The 24732-nt window shown below is 31.9% G+C and overlaps 1 protein-coding gene across 2 annotated transcripts; it reads left to right on the top strand.

Annotated features, from left to right (window-relative positions):
* Window positions 1–9263: 9263 nt before the first annotated feature.
* LOC140055213 (uncharacterized) lies at window positions 9264–24726 on the top strand. Of its 2 annotated transcripts, XM_072100474.1 has the most exons (6): window positions 9264–9396; window positions 17449–17520; window positions 21217–21382; window positions 21753–21967; window positions 22266–22546; window positions 22919–24726. In XM_072100474.1, the coding sequence occupies exons 1-6, from the start codon at window positions 9283–9285 to the stop codon at window positions 23037–23039; spliced, it is 969 nt and encodes a 322-aa protein (XP_071956575.1). In that variant the 5' UTR covers window positions 9264–9282; the 3' UTR covers window positions 23040–24726. The 2 variants fall into 2 exon arrangements, with proteins under 2 accessions (XP_071956575.1, XP_071956584.1); XM_072100483.1 differs by lacking the exon at window positions 17449–17520 and having other exon boundaries at window positions 9270–9396.
* The last annotated feature ends 6 nt before the right edge of the window (window positions 24727–24732 follow it).

The following is a 24732-nucleotide window of genomic DNA, read 5'->3' as shown; positions in this document are numbered from 1 at the left end:
AAATTGCTATTGCTTCGTTAATGTAGATTTGGTTGCGCGATTATCATGGATTAAATGGAACTGAGGTCGAGCCGTTACTCAAATGGAACTGAAGTTAACCTAAACATCGAGTCGTTTATACTCAAATGAAACTGAAGTTAACCTCAATATCGAATCGTTACTCAAGTTAACCTCAACAATGAGTCGTTACTCAAATGAAACTAAAGTTAACCTCATCATTGAGTCGTTTATACTCAAATGAAACTGAAGTTAACCTCAATCAAGTTGTTACTCAAATGAAACTAAAGTTAACCTCAACATCGAGTCGTCAAGTTAAACTGAAGTTGACCTCAATCAAGTTGTTACTCAAATAAAACTGAAGTTAGCCTCAATATCGAGTCGTTACTCAAATTAAACTGAAGTTAACCTCAATCAAGTTGTTACTCAAATAAAACTGAAGTTAACCTCAACATCGAGTCGTTATTCAAATAAAACTGAAGTTAACCTCAACATCGAGTCTTAACTCAAATGGAACTGAAGGTAACCTCAATATCGTTCCATTACTCAAATGAAACTGAAGTTAATCTTCAGCATCGAGTCGTTATTCAAATATAACTAAGGCTAACCTCAGCATCAAGTCGCGTTACTCAAATGGAACTGAAGTTAACCTCAATCAAGTTGTTATTCAAATGAAACTGATGTTAACCTCAACATCGAGTCGTTTATACTCATTGAACTAAAGCTAACCTTAGCATCGAGTCGTTACTCAATGGAATTGAAGCTAACCTCAGCATCAAGTCGTTACTCAAATGAAACTGAAGTTAACCTAAGCATCAAGTCGTTACTCAAATGGAACTGAAGATAATCTCTCAACAATTCGTTGTCCAAATCTTAAAATTGATGACATTGAATTGATAAATCTAACTGATGTAAAAATAAAATTGTGAAAGACAAACGGAAATTTGTTTTGCCATTATACATTTCTCTTTCGATGAAAAAAATATAAGAAAAATCAACGTACAACCTCTTCAAATCGTGCATTATTAATAAACAGACAACGTTTAGGCCTAAAGTTAATTTACAAATGGACAGCAGTACCACCTCCTCACACATTTTAATCTCTCAATAATGCAAACAAACACCGGTATACTTTTACAAAGACACTTACAAATAAATGACGTAACTTTTACCAATCAGCAATGCACTTTTACAAAAAAAGCAACGTTTAATCAATACGGCCAGTGTACTTTCGAAACCATTTCTAGATGACTTCACACATAAACCGTTGTAATAATAGACACTAAATATTATTAATTAATGTCTAATATCACATACATCAGAGCTTCGTAAAATTATCACCATATCTTCTTTACACGTTTATGACTATTAAAGTATAGGCCTAACTTCATTTATAGTTTACAAACCAGAAATTATAACAATTGTAATTGCTAAATTAAACTATAATCTGCAAAGTGCTTCCACTATCCAACGTTTGTGCAAATTAACATTCTATGTTGTGGATGTAATATCAGAAATTAAAAAAAAGAATGAATTAGAGATGGTCGTTTGGTCAGTTATTTTACCTTGAGACAGACATTGTAGACACGTCTATAAGCTGGATGAACAATTCTTTGAAATTGTGTGGTGAAACTTAATTTAGTAAAAGAACATGCATTAGTTTCTTTGCAATATGGTATCAATGGGATTTGTAAAATAATTCAAGAGGTGGCTGGCCATAACATCCTAATACCCTTTGACCGGTAACATATATTTTTGAAGAAGTACGTGCGACCGATAGAGTATACCGTTTTACAATTGCGAATACTGTAACTACATGCTTCTCTATGTTCTCTGATAGTACTTGTATTGATTGAACAACAACACAAATAATAATAAATAAATAAACAATAGAAAGGTCTCATTTAAACTCCTAATGGTTGGTTGTTTTCTTGCTTGTTAAACAAATGATTGTATTCTGACTCCATACTAATAGCAATTGTTTTGTAAAAGCGATTGGGAAGATACGGACAATTTGTGTTTAGATTAGAAATGTCTTTTGAGAAGGCAATCGCTGCCAAAAATAACAGTAAAATCAATGTACAGCCCTTCTAAAACGTGCATTATTTATACAAGAAATTTACGGTTAACGTTAATTTACAAATGAACAACAATACTGTACCTTCACACACATTTTAATCTCCCAGTTACAAACAAACAACTTAATATTTTAGTTTCATTTTTATAAATTACTGAAGATTTTCCTTTTTTTGGGCATATTCTTCAGATTTTCTTTTTTAGCGAGTGCCGTAGATTAAAAACCGAAAGTTCAACAAACAAATAAACAAATATAATGTATAATGACAGTAATAAGAAGGGGACCCTGGGTAAGATGATCGAGGTATCGTACCTATTATAGTTAGTCATCACACGTGAAAACAATTTTTATAATAAACCTGTCAATCAAGTAGGACTACTCCAGGTCTAAATACGGTAAAACAAAGTAAATTTGTCACTCAAAACAGGAAAGCAAATTCACTCTCAAAAGACAAAAAGTCAAGGACACTATTTTATGATACTAATTTACAATATGAATAGAAAATAATCGTACAAACCGAGTTTCATGCTATATAAGCAGGTCGTGTACCATTAGACTGACCACTTTATTTCAAAAGTCTATAAGTTCGATTGAATATCGACTTCCTTTCTTCATCCACAGATTCAATTCATCAATCGAATAATCAATCAATCAATTCACCAATCAATAAATTATTCAATCAATCATTTTTGTATTCCCATCATGGAGGACGTACAACAGAGGCAATGTCTGATGAAACTCCGTCAAGTATATTAATTTTTGTTTAGTAGGCAGAAAAGTTTGTTCATCGCATTCTACATTTTGAGACAGGAACTGAGGGAACACCTCTGCTTATTTTGGCAATTTTTTGAAAATATAGTAGGCGCCTACATAGATTGTTGGTTTGACATGCTGCTGTATTAGATGGCTGAGGTAGCCGGCATTCCAATATTGTTCCTATCTTGGCAAAAAAAAAAAAAATTTGTACCCTAACTATAATCCAACATGATACAATTTTTAATTTTTTCTAAGGACCAAATTCTCCACTCCCAAAGACTTGTAATAAGACTTTGTTTATGTAGAGCATCTTGTGTATATGTTTGTCTTGTGAACCTCTGAGGGTCCCTAATGATCAGCAATAGCTAGATGGATCACCCTCATTAAATATGGTTTAAAAAAAAAAAAAAAAAACAATTGTAATAAGGCCTACTTGTGTTCTTATTTTAATGATCAATGTTGATGTTGGACAAACCTTTTTAAAAAGACTTTGAAAGATATATTGGTCAACTATTTCTGGCAATGTATTTGTTTTTCCTTATTATTGTGTTCTTACAAACCATTGGATGTACTGTACTGTGGCAGCATCAGTTTTGCATGTGAATAAACTTTTTGAATTAAATTATTAACAACAGTTCTACGAGTACTGATTCATTTATGTTACAATTATGCACCGGCTGCTGAAAAGTCATTTAAACAGAACATTAATTAAAATGAGTTGCTCATCCACTGTAAAATTGTTTTAATATTAATCAAGTATTACCATTATAAGTGTTTTGATTGAAAATCATTACATATACATTAACAGTTAAATTTAAACACATGCAATGACAGTCTGTCTATTTCAACTTCCATCAGGGTTTTTCGTGTAGCTGTACTTTACGTATATTAGGTAGTTTGCCAAAGGTTATAAAACTGCTCTTTGGATTTACGTTTATAAACATTGTTTTTAAGAATGTCTAGAAATTCGACCGTGCATGTTGTCCCGTCTGATGTGGAGAACTAAATGTCGATGTAGAGTCCAGGTGGTTTGAGCAAATTTAATTTCAAATGTATGTACTGCCAGTACCGTACAGTAAGCAGACAAAGGGAAGTAAGCAAGGGTTAATTTATTGAATATTTCCCTCCTTCCAAATAAAAGTCCGTAATATGGGCCTATAGGCTTAATTCAAAAACAGGTACAGAACAGGTTACTTTTAAGAATTACATCTTCAAGTGGAAGGCGTATAGAGGGGTTCCGAGTATAGCAATGGTGGATTACTAAAATATGCGGTTGGGGTGGCCTCAGATTTTGTAATATAAGCGCTAAACTTAACCAAATTATTATCTTTCGCATTGTATTTCCATTTTATTCAGATATTAGAACTAAATATATGTTTTCCTTTTATACAAACAACCCAACTAAATTAAAATATATTTATCTTATGTCTGCCACAAATACTGATCTTATTGTTAAACTTGGAAAATATTTATTTTTTTCATTTAAACGTAGAACAGAATTTTTAAACGCACTCGCACTTAATATTGTATTACATTGTATATTATTTGGGCCAAAGGCCATATATAATAAATGTTTCTTGGATCTCCAAGAAAGAATGAATGAATGAATGAATGTATTGCATCTCGCGTAATGAAGTTTTGAGAAAACTTTGAAACCATCTCCAGAGACCTATTATTCTAAACGTTCTTATTCGGATTTCAGAACAATTTTCCTCTCGCACATGTACTGATCCAAGCAGATAAAAGCATAGGAGAGGACGGTGTGCACTGTACAAGAGAAAGTATTAGTATAGTGTGATAGACTATCCTCCTGAGTCGGTGCAAATAAATGGGCATATACTTTTACATACAACTTTGCAACCAAGGTCGACAAACAATCATTAATGTGTGGGATTTATTTTCGATCATTAATATACCGTTTAAAAGCTCACTTTTATTGTTAAATTCATATAACATAACTGGCCTAATGCAGTTTTGACACATGTAAGTATATTTTCAGACCTCAGTTTTACATGATTTATCTACAATCTGAGAATGCGATACGCTATGCGTTACAGATGTTAATGTTATTACAACATTCACATTTTAGCAGATGTGATATTAATTTTAGGATAGGCAATCTAGTTTGAGTGAAACAAATTGTAAATAGAGATTTTTCTTTTCTGAATGGTAACATATGATGAGATTAAAATTTGAGCATTACACCTCTATCACTCATCCCGATGGTATGCAAATTGCCTGAAATATGTAAATTATGGTAAAATTACAGGAATACCATCGAAAATCCCCAATTCTATTTATATATGGATTTACAAGTACACAAATCTTAATAAATATTACATTGTATCATATTGTACGAATGTACATCGATATGAAATCTGGGAACAAGTCGGTAATCTTACATGTATCACACCGAGGCTTGTAAATATTCCATTGCTGCATCACAGCGATTTTTTCTACGGAATTGATTTAAAACTACAAAATCATTCATCTATTTAAAGTCTGGTTTATTGTGTGTGTGTTATAGTGTTTTTTGGGGACAATACATCTTTAATGCATTTTCACTTTGTTTTATTTGTACGTGTGTGGAATATTAATAACAATTCAATCAATCTTTGGTCAGCATCCGATCAATAGTTAATAATTGTTATCTTACATCCGGGTTACTTATAATATCGTTAACACAGTTAAATCACAATACAGTAATATAAATATTTGGATAACGATAACTAAACTGTTTATCAATTTATCATAATTGAAATATAAAAAAAAGGGTGCGTTTCATATTGTAATGTAACATCCGCGTCCAATGGCAACATAAAATAACAAACAAATGATGATTTATACATATTTGGAAGTTGTAAAGGGCTAGTCAATTTTTTGTATTGATCATACATTCCAATTATGTGTCATATTGTTTTACATTTTTGTGTGTTAGGCCTACGTGATTTTTGGAAAATAGGCAGTTTCTTTTATCAGTTCAAATTACCCAGTAAATTCCTATTGTTTTTCAAATAGACAGGATGATTAACAAAATGAAATTAAATAAACACGTTATCAGATAACTACATACTTAGAATGTTAAATTATTTCATAAGTAGCATATTCTATATGCCTATCTTTTTTCAGTATATACTTACGGGGTGTTTGGTTAAGCACATCACAAGATGACAGTTTCATTACTTTTGCTATCCCTATAGGCCTACATCTCTGTTTCAATATTTGTGTAGAAAGATTAAAAATAAAAACCAATTAATAAATTAGAGGTAGTGCCTCGAATTCTACAGGTTTTGTGTTTCTATCAAACTTTCGCGCTATATTAAAGGTAATTCAACATTTCTGTTTTTGTTGTTGCATTACATCACATTGAAACACTTCAACTGAAAAGAAGTCTGACAGGTTTTTAGAAAATTCTGTACGGGGCGCCGTAATTACAATGACACATGTGTGATACGTATGTGACGTTGTATTTGTATTATTTGCCATGATACTTTATACCATGGAGATACAAAATAGAATCTGGTGAACTAGGTAACAATGTGAATAACCGTAAAAATAGATAATAATAATAATGATAATATTACCGATTGGTTCTCTGTATTTATGCTTGAATTATCTTTCAGAAATTTACTTAAAATCTAATAAATTAGATAGCAGCAAACTACAGATCGATGAATGATATAACTAGATACTGAAATTAGTATTCCAAAAAGTATCTCTTCTCATGCAACTGAATCCAATTTGTAAACAATTTTGCAATTTGGTCTGAACGAAAATGCAATTTAATTTAAGTCAATTGGCAAAACAATTATATACGATTATTAGTGCTGTATCTCCACAAACTACAATATTTTCACAGGAATAGGCTTATATGGTAATACAGAAACTCATTTGTATCACATGGGATGCCTGTATCATGTTAGGTTAGGTTAAAAAGTAGTTACACGTGAAACACATTGTTTTTTTTATTACAAAATATTCCTGTGATACCGGAGAAACATTTGTATATACACAGTACCGGGAAACTTTATTTACAGGGGACGCTGACGTTATTTATTTAGTGAGACGCATGGGTTATAGAAATGATTCCATGTCGTACCTATTGCATTAAAGACAAGATAGGCCTATCTCATATAATGGCCTTGTCTCTTGGATGGGACGTAAAACCGTTGATTCAGAGTGCATGCAATAAACAAAGTGTACACAATAAAGAAAAAAAAAAGAGGATTGTCTCATCTTGGAATGCATTGCTGAACATATACACGACATATATAGTCGTTTTCAAACTAACACTTTATAGAGTAGAATCCTGTGGGATACCGCTATAGGAAACATCCTATAAGGAGACACATTCCCGTGACATTAACTTGGGGAAATGTTCTAACTTTACGCCCAACCAAAGGGCAGGTTCGAAAGTTCCGGCTCTTTAAAAAAACCCTACTTTTGTTATCTTTTGTGGGAGTACATCCGCCTTTATTCATGTTCTTCAATCTTTTGTTTTCTGATTTTACGTTTATCCTCAATATTTTGTAATATTAATCCGCAAATACGCTATTTAATAAACTTGCTATTCTGGTTCCCGGTGCATTAGGTATCTTGAATACACATATCACGTATACATTGTTTATGAGCTTATACATAGCATGATATACACTATATGCATAATTAGACTTGTTTGTTTGTTTTGTTTGTTTATTAGGCCTAATTCTTTTCCACACACATCAATATGCATTTTACTTAAATATTTAGATTTTAAAAAAGTATGATGAGTGTGAAGGTGACCAAATAAGTTGAAAACCTTAAGATATGGTCACCTTCGTTAATCATCAGAACGGTATTTAGTTTGGATACCCAGACAAGCATACGGGAGAAAATTGCAATAGTCTGTTAGACTCTGTCTAGTGACAGCTGCATAATCTGTTGAGGCTAGTAACTAACCTACTTGCTTACAAAATAGTAGTATATGGAAAATATAATCCGTACAAACCATAATCCATAATATTTGCAAATTTATACCGGATGCAATTTTACAAATTATACGAAAATCATGATGTGTACAAGTTAAATGGAAAATATCAAGAGTGACAATACATTGACCGGTAGTATTAGTGTAACAGACTATTCAGTTGATCCAATTCAGCTAATTATTGCACAAGATAAGTGTTATAGTTTGTGTTAATCTGTCCAACTCGTTGATGATCTTAAGTAAACCAACAAGGACACTTCTTTAACTTTAAGTGATGATCTGTCTTAATTTCCATTTCGCGATGATATCTTTTTCTCTAGGCGATGTTGGAAATTACAGTCTGCTAACTTGACGCGGATTAAATAACCCATCAAAACCTTTCATCTAGATTACTTTATACGGACATGGCGTTGAAAAATAAGAATGGACATTCAATTTAATCCACCGGCAATTAACTAAGAAATATGGCCTATAATTTAAATATTAAAACAATAAAACAATTTGGGGGAAAGTAATAGTAAAATAATAGCGCGATTGTTTACTTATATTTTTATAATTCGACGTCCGAAATAACACTAATAATAATATAATAAAATAGGGAGTACCATGGTGTGTCGGTCCATCCCATTCCAGTTTAATTGTACGAGCGTGGTGTGATAAAAATTGTATGTTGTAGGGCCTACATACCAATGCGCAATTCAGCCCAGTAGGCCTAGATCATTATCTATCCATGTTTGTTTGAAATAACTAAATATGCAAGGGTATATACATTATTATCACATACTAGCAAGATAAATAATTACTACCCTCCAATTCATCTTTTGTATTCCATTTATTTTCAAAGAACATAATATAATGGCGTACATTTTTTTAAACATTTGTATTTGGGCCTATTTTTTTAGGGCCTATTGACTTGTGCTGCCTGTACGTCCTTGTGTTGTGTCCTAGCATTAGCGACAGATTGCTTAGTCTGGACTTAAGCTTAAAGGTTAGCCTTTTAAGAGGGGTTTTGTAAGTCCTATTTTTATTAATACAGTAGTATAAAATCAAAATTGCATTAAGGAAAACAAAAGCAGTTGTACAATTAGATATAGAACAGTCATTATGCTTTTAAAAATTGAAATAAGAATGGCGTCGTCGTATTTATGTATAATAGAAATATTTATCTTTTTTGAATCGGTTGTCATAAATTAAATGTAACTGATTATACCGGTGAAAAGTGGTTACGTCAATCGTTACTAATTTTCTCCAAAAAAAGGATATTTTTCACACTAATGACGACGTGGCGTAAAATTGGGTGTATATCAAACAAAAGATGATATATTAAACGAATATTTTATTTATAAACATTGTCCAATAACAGTCGACCTTGTATTTCCAAAAATAACACTATTAACATTTTGAATTTGTCGCCCTCTAAGAGGGCTGCAATAAAAGCATGTGAAGTTACAGGAAAGTAAGTATACCGTTGATTTGAACATACGAAATGGATCTTACAGAAATGTTATTCATTAAAGTCATATTTGTGATTCTTATTGTGAATGGAGATTGTGCGATAATTCGAGAAGTAGAAGACGAGATACAAAGGAATAGGCCTACAGTAAGTTACATTTTTCATATATCAAAGAAAGTAACCAAAAACGCATTTTGATATAATGATCGTTAGGAGGATAATATAAAAGCATTGCTCGCATTATTAATACAAAACACAGGTAGCGATCCGATCGGATACTGTATTCGGTGTTGTAGGTAGGCCTACTCGTAGTCATATACTAGGCCTAACACATGTATGACAGTCTTTCAATTGCTTTTACTTATTATGTTATAATTTGTTTGAGATTAGGCCTATGCGTACTATAATCGATTGTATCTACTAAACAAAAGCACATGTTCTCAATCAATACTTAATACAATAACGTGCCGGGAATCGGGTCACTATACACGTTTGAACGGACTCCCTTATGAATTTCTAGAACATATTAGACTTTGTTGGAACATTCACGGAGGTGCGCATGTACACAGTTCTTTGAAACAATTACGATTTTATATCAAACCAACAATCTCAAAAGTGATATTGACACTATACGTTTTTTTTGTGTAATGTAAAACAACGTAGTTTATATACAAACGAGTGACAGTAGCTTTTTAGTATTAATGTTCATTATCTGTATTGTAGTAGGCCTTGGCTGACGTCTTCAACTATATAGATCTCGTTCGCAAGCTTTGATTCATTTTAAACCTAATCTCTACTGGGTTTTGTTTGTTAATTCTAGTTGTATAGCATTTGTTTGTATGATCTATGGTTATCTTTGTACGACATACACATAAAACGTCGTAATACTCTCGATAGCTAACAAAATAAATTCCTAAGGAATTTTAACAAACAAATACACAACGTCGAGTCTAATCTAATATTATACTAGGTCCCTAAGTACGTCATCAACATCAAGTAGGCTACTTCGGTTTTATTTTAATCTAAATCATCATGATTATTTAAATTTCATTTTTACGGTTTTGCATATTGTCTATTTACGTACGTCTTCCATTCATTCAAAGTGTCATAAGTAGACCCTAATAAGTTTGCGAATACATTTGGTAATTAATTAATACGAATTAATTAGGAATACGAAGTCTAATTACACTAAATCAGGGAAATTAGTCCTTTTCTAAAAACCTTTTACACATTTCGTAACTGTAAAAAAGTATTTTATCATAAAAAAGTTTTTAGCAGTGCTTTTTCGACGTCTCGAACATCATTTTTTATCGTATACTTGTGTATATTTATATATTAATTAATGGATTAATAATCTATAAATTGTATGAATCATTTTGTTACCCGGGTCCGAACCCAGGCCAATTCAAGTCCTTATTTCCCATTGGCATTCTACGTTTTTATGATACAACCGGCCCGGCCCTATTATGACAGCTTCCGTCATTTTTACTCGAAGATCATTTCACTTACCGACCTCGACCCTACAGGCAAGAATTGAACCACTTTCTAAGGGTTTGAACAGGTCAGATTTTAAACATTTATTTAATAAGTGTTTATCACCATATTTATTACACTTTAAAGAACCGTTTGAAAATACCATGTCAAGAAAATGAGGGCTCCAAAGACAATGTTTTATTCAGCTTTATTTGTTTGTAGTTCAAAATGATACAGTTTATTAATGGGACACCTTCCACATCCCATCTAGTGGGGTTGACCGTGTTACAACATAATATTGCCCCTCATGCGTTTGTCCCATTAAGGATAGGTGTTCGGGTTGTTCCCTGAATAGAGGTGTCCCAAAGGGAGTTCTAATACGATTTCATGTTAAAATTTTGAGACTAAAGTTAACCATAAAACAAAATATGAAATAAAGAAATACATTTGCATTGCAAATTAATACCGTACTACTCTATTTTAATACCGTAGTAGAAACCACGGTCGCCGTCAGGGTCTTGTTATATTTACTGGCCGTTGCTATAGTGTTTCACGCCGTTTATGCATACATTTTGAATACCATTCACAGATATGGTATTAAAATCACCAGGTAGACTGCGATTCCCAGGTTATTCCCCTATATTTAAATTATTATTTTTTTTGCCTATTCATATATCTGGTATAGAAATTACCCGGTAGGCAGCCAGTCACAGGTTATTCCCCTATATCTAAATCATTTTTTTTTTACTATTCGTTGATCTGGTATTAAAATCACCTATTTTTATGTTACGTTCATTTAGTTTTACCAATAAATAAGGATTTTATAAGATAAGATCACAAAAGGATAGGCGTGGATTAACGAATTTATTATTGCTTTGACATTATGACCTGCTAGTTAATGTTTCACCCGGATAACACCGTCCAACAGCCTTCGTATAATAGTGCACAGTAGTGTCAGTTTAGTCAATGATGCCATTTACATTAATGTTTGAACTCATCAATTGTTCATTATTGGCATACTACTGTACTGTAGGGAGATGTAAAATAATAATTTAGTTTTTATATCTCCCTGGCTATCACAGTTTGTATCACAGTTCATGGAACGGACTCCTTCAGTGGGTTGGACCTGTCATTTAGTGGTGTTGTGGTTTAAGCACCAGAATTTGAGGAGTGGCTTCTTCAAAGTTGTTAATTACTTTGCACACAGGAAGTACAAAAACGAGTGTTCGAAGAAAAATCGTCTAGGCCTTAGGTTGTTAAAAATATTCGTTAACAATTAAACCGTGTCTTACCAGCGATTATTCCCAGCAGTTACGAACGGTAGGCCTGCTACGGGCGCGTTAAAAAAAAAAATATATCACTTGTACACGTGCGTTATGTTGTGTTACTGATTTTGTGCTAAGCGGTCAATCTAATCCAATAAATAAAATGATATACCATCAGCTGTTATTTGTTGTTAAATTCTACACCTGCTCGTCCATCATACATTTATAGATTTTATGGGGAAAACATCTCATGGGAACTTATATCATGACGTTACTTTTCTGTAGCAGTAGAACTCATATTAAGGTGGGTTGTAGAGGGGGGGGGGGGGGTTGTTTATGATGGAATCAATCAGTGTCCCCCGTATAGGGGTCACTAGTTCATTTACCAAGAAAATAGGGGATCTACTGTTATTAAAAACAGTTTATTAATAATCTATCAAATATTTTGAGAGACCTATATGTTATTATCTGAGAAGCGTAAGTCTGGGATAAAGATGCGCAATGCTTATTACGCAAAAGAAGCCCTAACCGGCATTAGGCTGTACCTTACATAAATTAGGCCTCAATACATAAAAATTCAGTTAATTTAAAACAAGATTCTGCCCGAGCCACACAATTAAAAATCAAGGGCTAGTCTTATTTAAGTCAGTAATTAATTAAGGAAACAGCGAAGGTCTTACCTTTGTGTTTTGGCGCGTGTTTTATCCAAGGGCATTACGCCAGGTGTGAAGTAATTAGTGCTCACTGGTTATTGAGATAATACAACGTCAATATTTATCATACCATTGAGAAAAATAACTTACTTTTCAGTGATAATGCAAAACGTTTAGCACACACGTTGTCTCTAATTAAAACACCTATATTTAAACACCTTCACGTCCAATTAATTACAGCCATCAATTACACGGCATTGATTTGATTGGGTAACCATGAACCACAATACCATGATACAATGTTTTGCTCATTTGAACAGATAATCTGTTCAGACCTACGATGTTAAGGTTTCTTATCATAAACGACGTACGACTCTGTAGATTTGTTCTGGGGAAAACTTAATGCAATTTATTTTAGAATTAATAATATGATTTTGTGTAATACAGTAGTTACTGCTATAGTTAAACATAAAGCTACAATTCCCACATTTCACTAAACGAAGACGGCGCCGTTCCATTTTGTATGTAAACATGATTTTTTCCATTATTTAACAATGAATGTAGCTTTATCCGATTTTCTTGTACCAATAATTTGTTATGTTATAGATTTGAGTTCAGGTACTCCTCATTACAAAACTCAATTAATGTGACATTGTTCATTAACCGAATCTGTGTAACGTGTGACGTAATCACGGTCCGTAAACACTAACAAAGACAAGATTCTGTACATTAGGTTATACGTAAAATCCTGGTGGTTGATTGTTGCTGAAATCCGGGTTTTAATACAAAGCACTACAAAGAAACTTATTTTTCTGCCTGCCTCATCCTTCTCCAGTTTCACTATGATGATGTCAATATTTCCTGCAAATTTTCATCTAAGACATAACTATTGTTTCCTTTAATGTTTTGTAGCACTTCCCAACATCCTTCACTTTGGTTTTACAACAGAAAAAAAAACTGAACCTTTCAAACAAAGCATTGCTATATGTTTCGTCTTTGAAAGATTGTTTTCCAGTAGGCCAACAGAAAATTATACAAACAATATTTTGATTGATACCTAAAATACAATACTTTGGAGATTTTTCTTCTTCTCGTAGAAAAAGTGTAGCTAGTTTAACCGGTTAAACGATGACAATAGTTGTCCTGAGTAGGTGTCAATTATGTTTTCTTAAATCACCTTGACCTAGTTTTAGACTTCAAATATCGTAAAGTTAATACATGTTATTGTTTAATAAAATTTAAGTATTTGATTTTAACAATGCAGCAGCTAAAGGCCACCACTTAGGTAAACATTATTAATTATTAAAGGCTAATTGACAATATTTCATTTAAAAATTGCTACCTATAATACCACGTGTTTCCTTTAATTTGCATGTGTGCGAAGAAAGTTCAAAACGAATTTCGACGTGTGATATTCGATTCAGTTCGAGACCTGTTGATTTTACTATATTGGCAGATACGTCATTTAAAAACTCTGCACTATAGTAAATCAAATAATTAAAATTTTGAATAATTAAAACTTACATTGCTACTAACATTTATCAGCAACGTGAGACTTTTGCACAATAAATCATTTTACCATCTTTTTGGAGAATTTCATCTTTCATCTATTTTTTGTAGGATGTCATCTCTCATCTTTTTAGATGGATAACGCTATATTTCTTCAGTTTGGAGGATGCCATTTTTGAAAAGGCACTTTTATCTTTTGACTTTTTGGTGAATGTTTCATTCATTTCTTTTAAGATGTCATCTTTAACGACTGCTAAAGTTTTTGGCAACATCTTTAACAATAAAAGATGTGTTTGTACACAATGGTTTTTTTTCTTCTGAAAAGCACTAAAATATTGCAAGTCATGTACCACCAACTCTTGGCTTATAAGTTTACTAGAGTCAAGGTTGCATTTTGTCCCGTTGTCACAAGAGAGTTACATGCAGCCTGCAAAATACTTCAAATTTAGAACTATTTTAGCAGGGTGAGCAGATTGCTGATTGTCCGTTGGGATTTCTATTTGGTACAGTAGTCAACAATCAGCGGTTATTCTAGAACGATCTGAAACATTTCCATATCTTTCTACATCTTTTTACATTAACCATTTAATGTTAATGGTATTTTCCTTTATAAAGTGTATATTGCTATTATTCTGTCGCTAGAAATGTATTGATGCAATTGTATATATAAATTTGTCAAATATACACACTATTATATATCAGCATGTAGATAAATCAGGAAGTCGATGTTAGTAAAATAGCCTGAATTAAGCTGTAATTTGTCGTGTCACTTGATATCTTAAGTTACCGGCACATAGTTTTGGAAATAAGAAATTTGATTGCGGCAAATTTTTTGGCATTCTGTGGAAATATTTTATAATGGAAGTTGAACTCACACCGACAATAAAATTATAGTTTAACTGTTTACTGAATTATTATTTACGCTAACTCAAGTATAACACAATAAAAAGAAACACTGTGTTCATATAGACAAACTAAAAGCAGATCTGCCAATTGGAATAAAGGTGAAACGGCTTAAACATTGGACATGAGCTAAACCCAATGTTTTCTTCGTATTGTTGTTTTTGCTTCTAGTATGGAAAGTATTACCGGTTCCCTTTTTTTATTGGGAATTTGTAAAACCTGTTTGATTGCCATTAATGCTCACAATTTTCTTATTGATGTTGCTGTATGTATATAAACTTTCACTCAGGAAATACTTCAAGCTAAACGATCGCTATAACCAAGTAAAACATTTTAATAGTTAAACGCGCCAAGTTCATTTAAATTATTTTTCCCTAACACAAACAAAAAAATTACCAATTACATAAATATTATAAGATTTGTAAATTTTCGAATAACCTTGATCCTATAAAATATTTTAAAGATTGTGTCAGGTTTTACCAACACTTTTTTTTATTATGACAATATAATTCTCGTTGAACATTTGTTTTGGCAATTCTGTAGACTTATCGTTAGTGTGTGTAATTGATTATAATAATTTTAAATTGATTGTTAATGATTCGTTGCTACAACAGCGGTAATCTACCATCAAATATCATGTAAAGAGAGTTTAGGTCAATAGTTTGACCTGATTTCACGTTCTTTTGAAAATTGTAATTATAATATAAGTTAATAACAATGATTAACAATAGTGTTTTGACGTGGTTTTGCTGAATAAAAATTAAATTGCTGTTAGACATCGTATGACCATGGAGAAAATAATCCTAAAATGGTATGATCAAATATCATCTCTATCCGGCTTTATTTCGACAGTCTCTTTTCAGTTTGTACTTTTATACACTTTAGTTAGTCATAAAACAGTTACCATTGTGTTTTTGACAGACAGACAATACGATGGATTACTTACAGTACTAATACTGGACCAGTTCATAAATAATTGTATTTAGATCATCATGTTTTTGCATTTAAGGTCAACAAGAATAGCATTCTCTACAGAAATCACGATAACGATAAAAGACTAGTAGTAGTTAACTTAAAAAAATATTTACTTGTTTTTATTGTTTTTCTGCACACAAATTTACAACAAAGAGCAAAATTACACTAATGTAGAATTAACAAGTAAAAGAGTGCAGAAAGAAGCAAAATAAAATTGGATGCAAACTTTAGGTCATGGCAACTAAATTAAAATATTAAAAAAATAAATAAATAGAAAAATTTATAAAATATTGTAGTCCAGTTTAGAAGAACAACTAATATTGACTATTCGAATTGTCGCTTGTCATTGGTCAACTCGCTTGTTACGCTTACGTCCTTACAATTACATTGCGTATTGGGAACCAAGCTTAAGCAAATAAAAGAAACACTTGTATTCTTAACATCTATTTGATTGTACAATTGTACTTGGCCAAATCATTACGTTTTTAAGGTTCAGTTTTTATATATTTCATTTCTATAACATAAATTTCATAAACACAGAGCATAACAATAATTTGCTTAGGTGGGTATGTGTTTACATGTTAACCTTGTAATAGATTTTGACAATGTGAACTTGGATCGTGCTTTTAGTCAATTCTATTGTATCCATAATCGTCCGAGATCCACAGAAAAGATAAGTAAATTGTTAGATACTCCGTGACTTACAAATCGCGAACCTTTCAAGCTCTCATATAATCTAATCTACCGGAACTCTCCATGAGTCAGTTGAACACAAAATCTGTATACACTTAATTGTGTCTTGATAGTACATATTCTTCGCCATGAATTTTAAAAATTGGCACGTACATATATTCTTTGTAGAGACCCAGTCAGAGTGAATCCCAATGCAGCGATTTAGTTTACGCATGCGAATAATACCGCTTTTCCAAGGAATGTGGCACGCCACTGCTGTCACGATTGTTTTTTTTTATAGAGGGTAAAACATATCTCACTCTTCTCTTATACTGTAGGCCAAGTAACTATTTTCTGACTAAATCACACTTTACGTATTAAATGTATCGTAATTCATTGGAGAACAAATTTAATTTGTAGATATTAAAGCAACACAAATTAAATTTGTGCTCCAATGAATTTGTTATTTTACAATAATGTGATTTCTGACCTAAAGACGTTCATTGACTCCACCAAAAAGGTTTTGTCGTATAAATATTTAAATAAAATAAAATTTAGTTTTTGTCACTACTACTATGACTTTTTAAAACCAAATTATTATTATTATTGTTTAATTATTATTGATTTAAAAACATGTATCAAAGTTATTTTTATTAATATTTTTGTTCTATCGTTTGTCATTATTAATTCTTATCCTTATTGTTCCGACGATATCTTATTCTTTTTCCACGTGTTTCCATTATTCACAGATAGTTTTACGAGAAAAAAGGGACAATACTGCGAAAACTGTGTTGACAAGACGTAGGCGTTTCATAGATGGAGTGAGTGAGATCCGCAGATGCGCTTTTTAAAATTTCTACATCATTTTATTGTATTATATAAAAAATTATTGAAATCACGTAAACAAAACGCACGAAGCTAAACTAACTAACTAAATAAACAGTGATTGTTTCAGTTCCACATTCCGGTTGTTTTCTAATAGGATCACAATAGCAACTTTCTTGCACTTCTTTTCTCAAATATCTTAATAATATAATACTTCTTTAAACATTTTCTTAGACATTCAGCGACACTCTTTTTCTGTTCTATTTTTCTGTTCTTGTCATTTTACTTTCAAATTATGGTTAATTAATATTCTGGTGGACGGACGTTATGAGTACGAGGGAATCACTCTGTGACGTAACAACTTCTTTCTTTAGGCCTACACTACATTTGTTAATTAATGCACACTTTCCATTCATTTATTAGTGGTTATTTTGTTTCTCATTAACAGCAATAGGATGTAGTACATTTGTCTGTTTTATCAACAGAACATTTTCTGTTTTATCATTTTACTCTTCTATACTATTTGGATATAATCTTTGGTTAATTAACTAGATAGTAGAGATGCTATTTTATTATAATTATGCTTATGTATGCTTTAACACAATAGTAACTATACCGTAATGATTCTTATTCTATTCTAATTTGTATTCTTCTCGTTAACTTTAATTAACTTTTTTTAATATGATTAAGATGTTAGTACTGTTTAACAAATACTACTTAAACTATTTAACATTACTTAAGCTCTGTCTACACTATAAAACTTTATGTGACAAACACATTTGATGTGCCCATATATATGGACATGGTGATGTCATATCAGTACTATATTTGTACAGTACTACCATATTTGGGCACATCACACTATTTTTGTCAAACTAGTTTGATACGGTAGTGTAGACAGAGCTCAGGAAAATAAATTCACATCACACTTGTTTTCACGTCAGAATTGTTGCACTTACTTGGTACGCACGTGTTGAAAAGTCTTGAATTGAATTATGCTGATAATTCTATTTGCTAGTAAATTACAATACAGTAAATCGTATTACTTAAAATTTACTAACCATAGGACTTACATACGCTGCTCGTTTGTACTTAGATGAAACATATTTCAGTTATGAATAACCTAGGACTGAAACAAAATATAATATTATATATAATTACAGAAAATAGATAGTGCCAAACCAAGAATGCTTTTTAAAAATATGGCCTTGTTTCATTCTGTAGATTGCATTTCACTTTTAATGGTAATAAATAATAAAAATAAGCATAATGTTACGGTTTTCCTAGACATGCATGTGAATATTGTATCAATTGCATTAGATTTACTACCTAACGAGTGTATTATTACAACGAAAACAGTAATATAAGAACGTCTCGGTGGTATATACGTTGATGTAAACACGTTATTAAACTATACTTAATTTGCATACTGACACCTGTGTCGATGATATATTAGTGAACTAAGTGGCTAGGTCAAAATTTAAAATTATTAATAATTTTAACTAGGCAATTCGTAATTAAACCCCCTGTGTGCTCATTAACGCATGCGGATGTTCATTGAAAATACAGGTTTACTTTTAACTATCTAATCAGTAGATTTAGGCCTACCTCTCGTAAGTAAACAGAAATATTGCTTTTTATAACTTAAAACAAATTATATACATTGAATATGATAATCATAAAGAACACCAATACATTTTTAGAAATGTGATCATATGTTAAAACAACGAGAACTATCAGTCATTCATAGAAAATCTATCATTTTATCCCCAGTATCACGCCATTTCATATTTAAAGAAAAAACACCAATAATCTATTTTGTAACCAAATTGTATTATAACTAAAAGTAATGCCTAATTTAAATCAGCTACCGTGCAACTAAGCTGCAGCCTCGGCATAGAGAGGTCATTGCCTTTGTTAAAATCCAGGGTACCACTGTAACTGTTCACCCTGTTTGGTAGACCTATGTAGAATCGAGGGAAAGCTAAGTGGAATAATAGAGAATAATAATCGTATAATAGACACGTCGCCAATGGGTTGGATATTATACATATATAATATGAATTAGTGCGCAGTTTATATATCGTCGATATTTTTATACGATATTTTTATGTGATAAGTGAGCAAATGCAATTTCCAGTTCATTTGGACAATAAAAGTTATCTGTATCTGTATCTGTATCTGTATCTATAACTAATGTTTTTAAACATTTTTATTTTATACGATTATTGAACCCGATCATTAGGGTACTGTAGGTAGTAATTTCAGTGATCGTAACCGGAAGTAAAGACCAACCCTTTTCGTTTACATTTCTAGCATTCTATAGGCCTATGCCAACTGAATGGTTTTGATGTAAATCCTAAGTACAACCTGCACATACCACTACATTAATCTCGTTGAAATATTTGGTACAAAAATATGGGAATGTATGTAACCCACGGTCATAACAGATAAATTGCGATCGTCCCAGGTGACATACTGACGTCATATCAACTAATAGACGTCATCAACTAATAAACGTCATATCTGAAGTACTATTTTATAGTCAGAAAAATATATTAAACAAATTTCAACTAGCTAAGTTCTCTATTTTTGCCTTGTATAAACGTTATTGGTTCTTATAAAAGTGTAATATACACTGTTATTCACACTTATTTCAAAATAATATTTACCATTAAGTAGGCCACATTACAGTATAACGTTTCAGGTGTTTTGTACCAGTAACCAAAAACCCTAATTTTAAATTTGTTTGCGAGCAGTTTCTACACGTACATATCCTTACCTGACTGGACAGGTGGTTTAGTCATTATTTAATTTCGTTTCTCCAATGGATATTGTGTACGGAAGTAAGGAATATACTTGGCTGGACCTTGCGATTCCGTTTGTATCAATTCCCTCGATAGGGGCCTATTTGTTGTTCTTGGAAAGCCAAGGCATTTTTAGATGTTAATCAATGATAATAATAGACAGTTTGAAATAGAGCAACTAATAACTTAGTAGTCTATTCTACCTTCTTTTTATTAATAGCATTATGAAATCAAGTATTTCAGGAAACACATATCCAATATAAGTACGATTTAGTAGACTATATTCTGTATTTCTTTAATAAAGAGTATTACTTATAAAATCATTAGTAGGCCTAACTATTACTAAACAAATTAAATACAAAAGTGGTATCAATTGTAATAGAGCAGAGAAGCATCTTAATAGGCCTATTCAGAATTATGGACACACAAACATAACATAATAGCCATCATTTAATTTTATATACAGCAGTATAGTCTGGGATCCAGACGGAGTTTTGTCTTAATATTAGTAAAAATATAAATATTTTTGCGTTTCATACGTGTATTACTTGAGTTTACATAAAAAAGACAATAAATACAGACTTGGAGCAAGTCTAACAGCAGTAGTATCGTATTAAGATCATATAAATAACATTTTATTTTCCCATGCCTGGTATTCCTGTTGCCAGTTGTTAGATCTGATGGTTAAAACTGTTGAATTTAGGTGGAAATGGCATATAGGCCTACACACTACTAAATGACTAAATCTGCCTTACTGTGTATAAACCAATCATTTGGACGATGAATAAACTTGACTATTCGTTTGCTCATATTAAAATCTCCATTAAGTTTTATCAATATTATTATTAGTGTTATTATTAAATATATTATATTTGTATTTTTCAGGACAGTTATGTTGAAATGCGTGCGAAAAGCTACAAGCACACGCCGCAAGAATTCCTTCAATTTTATGGTCCTAAAAATGTCTACGACGTGTATGAAGTTTTTCATACACTATACTTAGAGGCTTTTCCATCAGAAGAGAATCCGAGCCACTCGGACACCGATATCGGTAATAATATCAAATTTATCAAATTGTACAGTTTTTAATTAATTTCAATCAATGTTGACTTGACAGTCAATTGCACCCAATTCTCGGTGATGTATCTATATTTCTAGTGCCATGGGAAAATTCGGTAATAAAACCCACAAATCCTACGTAAAAACGGTGTGAGTTTATCCCTACTATTTGATGGTTATTTACGTTATACGTTCAGCTTTTTTGTAAAAATGTCTGCTCTTTTCAACTCGGATCCCCTCGTTAAATAGAGCATTCTTTCAACTCATGAAATATTCTCACCATCTCACTCTTAACCGTAGCTGCATAGGCCCTACTATTTTATCTCACTAAATTGTAATCTTTTTTTTTTGCTACCAAACAGAACTACAGGGTCTGACCAATGAATTTGAAAACTCAAGATGTAAAGTACCAAAGATGAAAATAATAGATTTATACGAAGAGTTAGACATACCAGCGGATATTATAATTTCACCACCGGCGGCAAATGTAAGTCGTTGTGGAACCAACTCTGGATGTTGCCCAAAAGGACAGACATGTTATCACACAGGCGATAACTTCAAAAATAAAACAGTTATGGTAAGTAGTATTTATGTTCTGTGTTCAATGTCATACTCATGTTTGGAACATAAGAATACATCTTCCTATTGTGTGATCCAATATTTTCAAATACGATGGGCCCAACTGCTGTGCTGAACAGATCCTAATATGCTATCTTTTGCATTGTAAATTCAAAATTGGATCAGGTTTGTCAAGGTCCGGTGGGAACTTGAACGTTAGTTGATCTCACCCAGTACCGTTCTGATCGTACGATCATTCGGAAAAACACCGCACAAAGTAGCCTATAATTATTATCAAATGAACTGTCAATTTTCAGGTGTTGTACATTGACGGTGATGACATATCAGTCAGGCGATACGATGTACCAGAACATGATAAATGCGAGTGTACCGTACTGCAGCCAAGTACTAGTAGTTCTAGCGCAGTCCCGACAACAGGCGGCGACTACGATACCTCACCATTGGCTTGCCAAAAAATGTGCACATCGCTTTTTCAACAAGACCGTTACTGCCAATGTAATGTTTGTGCTCACGAAAAACAAAAGTCATGTGACAGGTTAAAGAAAGGAAAACGAACACTGTCCGAAGCTGACGCACTGTAAGTGAATTAAGACTAACTGTCTTTCATATTAACAGCAAATGTTACACGTAAACGTATGTTAGAGAAGTAGGCCTAACTCTTTTAGTCTGCCTTAGTAACATGTGTATGACGGTATAAGAGTTTCTATCTAATCGAATCGAAAAGGGTAAAAAAAATATAATGTATATTGGTTAAAAATAATGTTCTGTAAAAACTGCGAATGCCCGTTATTTACCTTAATGAGTTAGACCACCGTGTTGCGGTTTTTCTATTGATTAAAAGATTGTTAGAAGATAATCAAATCTCTTTCATCATATAATGGATCTGAAATATAATACGATATAATCTGTATAATTTTTATTATTAACTAAAATGTCATTGCAATTACAGTTGTGTTGAAACTGGCCAATGCGAAGAACCTTTTTGCAACCACGGACGGTACTACGATACTCACAATAACAAGTGTGAACTGCGTCCAGTAAAAGTGGAGTCAACACCTGACGGGATATAATAATACCAACATACTACGTAAATGTAAACCAAAGCGTTTTGTTGCGTCACAACCGACCAGTACAAACGCATTAAAACGTGTCATGAAATAAACGACGAAGTTTTGTACAGTCTTACCGAGGAAATATTATATCAACACAAAAAAAATCACATTATGACATTCAAATAAAATTGGTGAGAATAAAATAATGATGATGATTCGTATATGTGAATATTGTTAAAATGTGTTTAGATTATGCTGTTAAATAATCTTGATGTTAAATTATAAATCTGTTTACTTCATTAGATCATTTTGTGGCATTAATAGTGGCATAATTTATTGTGAACTTTCTTCTCCCATAGCTTGTGTTTTTTACCTATAGTATCGGTAAGCCATGTAGGAATGGGTAGAACAACAGGGTATAGTACGAATTAATACTTTGACAAGGGAACCAAATCATGTTTTAATCATATAAAGAGGTATATTATAATTATAAGGTATAACCAGTTATTTGTTGTATATAGTTTACAGTAAGCACGTGGATAACATACGTGTATAGCTGTTTAATATCAACTATGTGTGCGCAATTAAATTGTGGCAACCAAATAATAATAAATTGTACACAAAGTGCGATATTAATAATTTCCGAACTCCTTCAAAAAAGTCATAAACAGCATTAGCTATTGCTACGTCCCTAGTTCGGATCCGATGATTGGACAAAATCATGGCTACGTCGGTTGTTTATTTGGTACTATTTTCACAAATATTTTAATGCTTCTATTAAGTATTTTTTAACACAGTGCCATTTTTTATCGGCTGATCGATGATAGTGTGAATGAGGCCTAGGATTTTCTAATGGGTGGGGGGGGGGGGGGGGTGTTTGGGCTTGGGAATTGTGTGTCTCGGACACATATTTTAAATATATATATTACAATTACTTACTGCCACATTTTTTTTGATATAAACTTAGATTTAGCATTATAACTATAAATATTTATCGTTATGTTTGTGTGACTTCAATATAGCCTTGATATTACAAAGTAAAATTTAATTAATGGCATGCGATTACGAAAAAATTCTCAATAAAACATTATTAGATTCAATATTTTACTGTCCTCAAAACACGAATCAAACATTTAATAGGCCATTTGTTGAATTTGATATTATGGAAACTACAAAATCTATTTCCTAAAATAAAACAAATAAGTTATGTCAAAAAAGTAATGAATTAAAAATAAAAGAATAAACTGAACAGAATAAATACACATTGATCTCGCAGTCGACCTTTAAATTTTTTTTTATAATCTAGTCTTTGAAAGTGAATATCTATTTATGTGACATTAAAATGGCTTATTCAAAATTTTTTGGTGTACAATATTATATTTTTAATATTTTTATGTTCATATTCATAATTGACAATGAATTCCGACTTTAGACCAAATATGTTATAATGTATATATAAACTGTTGCAATTAATGTCTATATAACATTTTTTAGTTAGTTGGTTTTCCTAATGTTAAGGCATGGTGTTACTGAGAATAGGCTTTTCATTTTCAAATTCTTAATATTGCATGTTTTGAAAACGTATGCATAATTATTTTTTATGTGCTACTGTTGAGATACTGATTCTTGACAGTAATTCGACGAACAGAAATAAATATATACAGCAACGATTGTATCTAAATATATGTATTGTATTTTTTAAATATTTATG

Source organism: Antedon mediterranea, chromosome 1 (assembly GCF_964355755.1).
Source record: "Antedon mediterranea chromosome 1, ecAntMedi1.1, whole genome shotgun sequence".
NCBI lineage: Eukaryota > Metazoa > Echinodermata > Crinoidea > Comatulida > Antedonidae > Antedon > Antedon mediterranea.
This window is presented reverse-complemented; position numbering and strand designations above follow the sequence as displayed.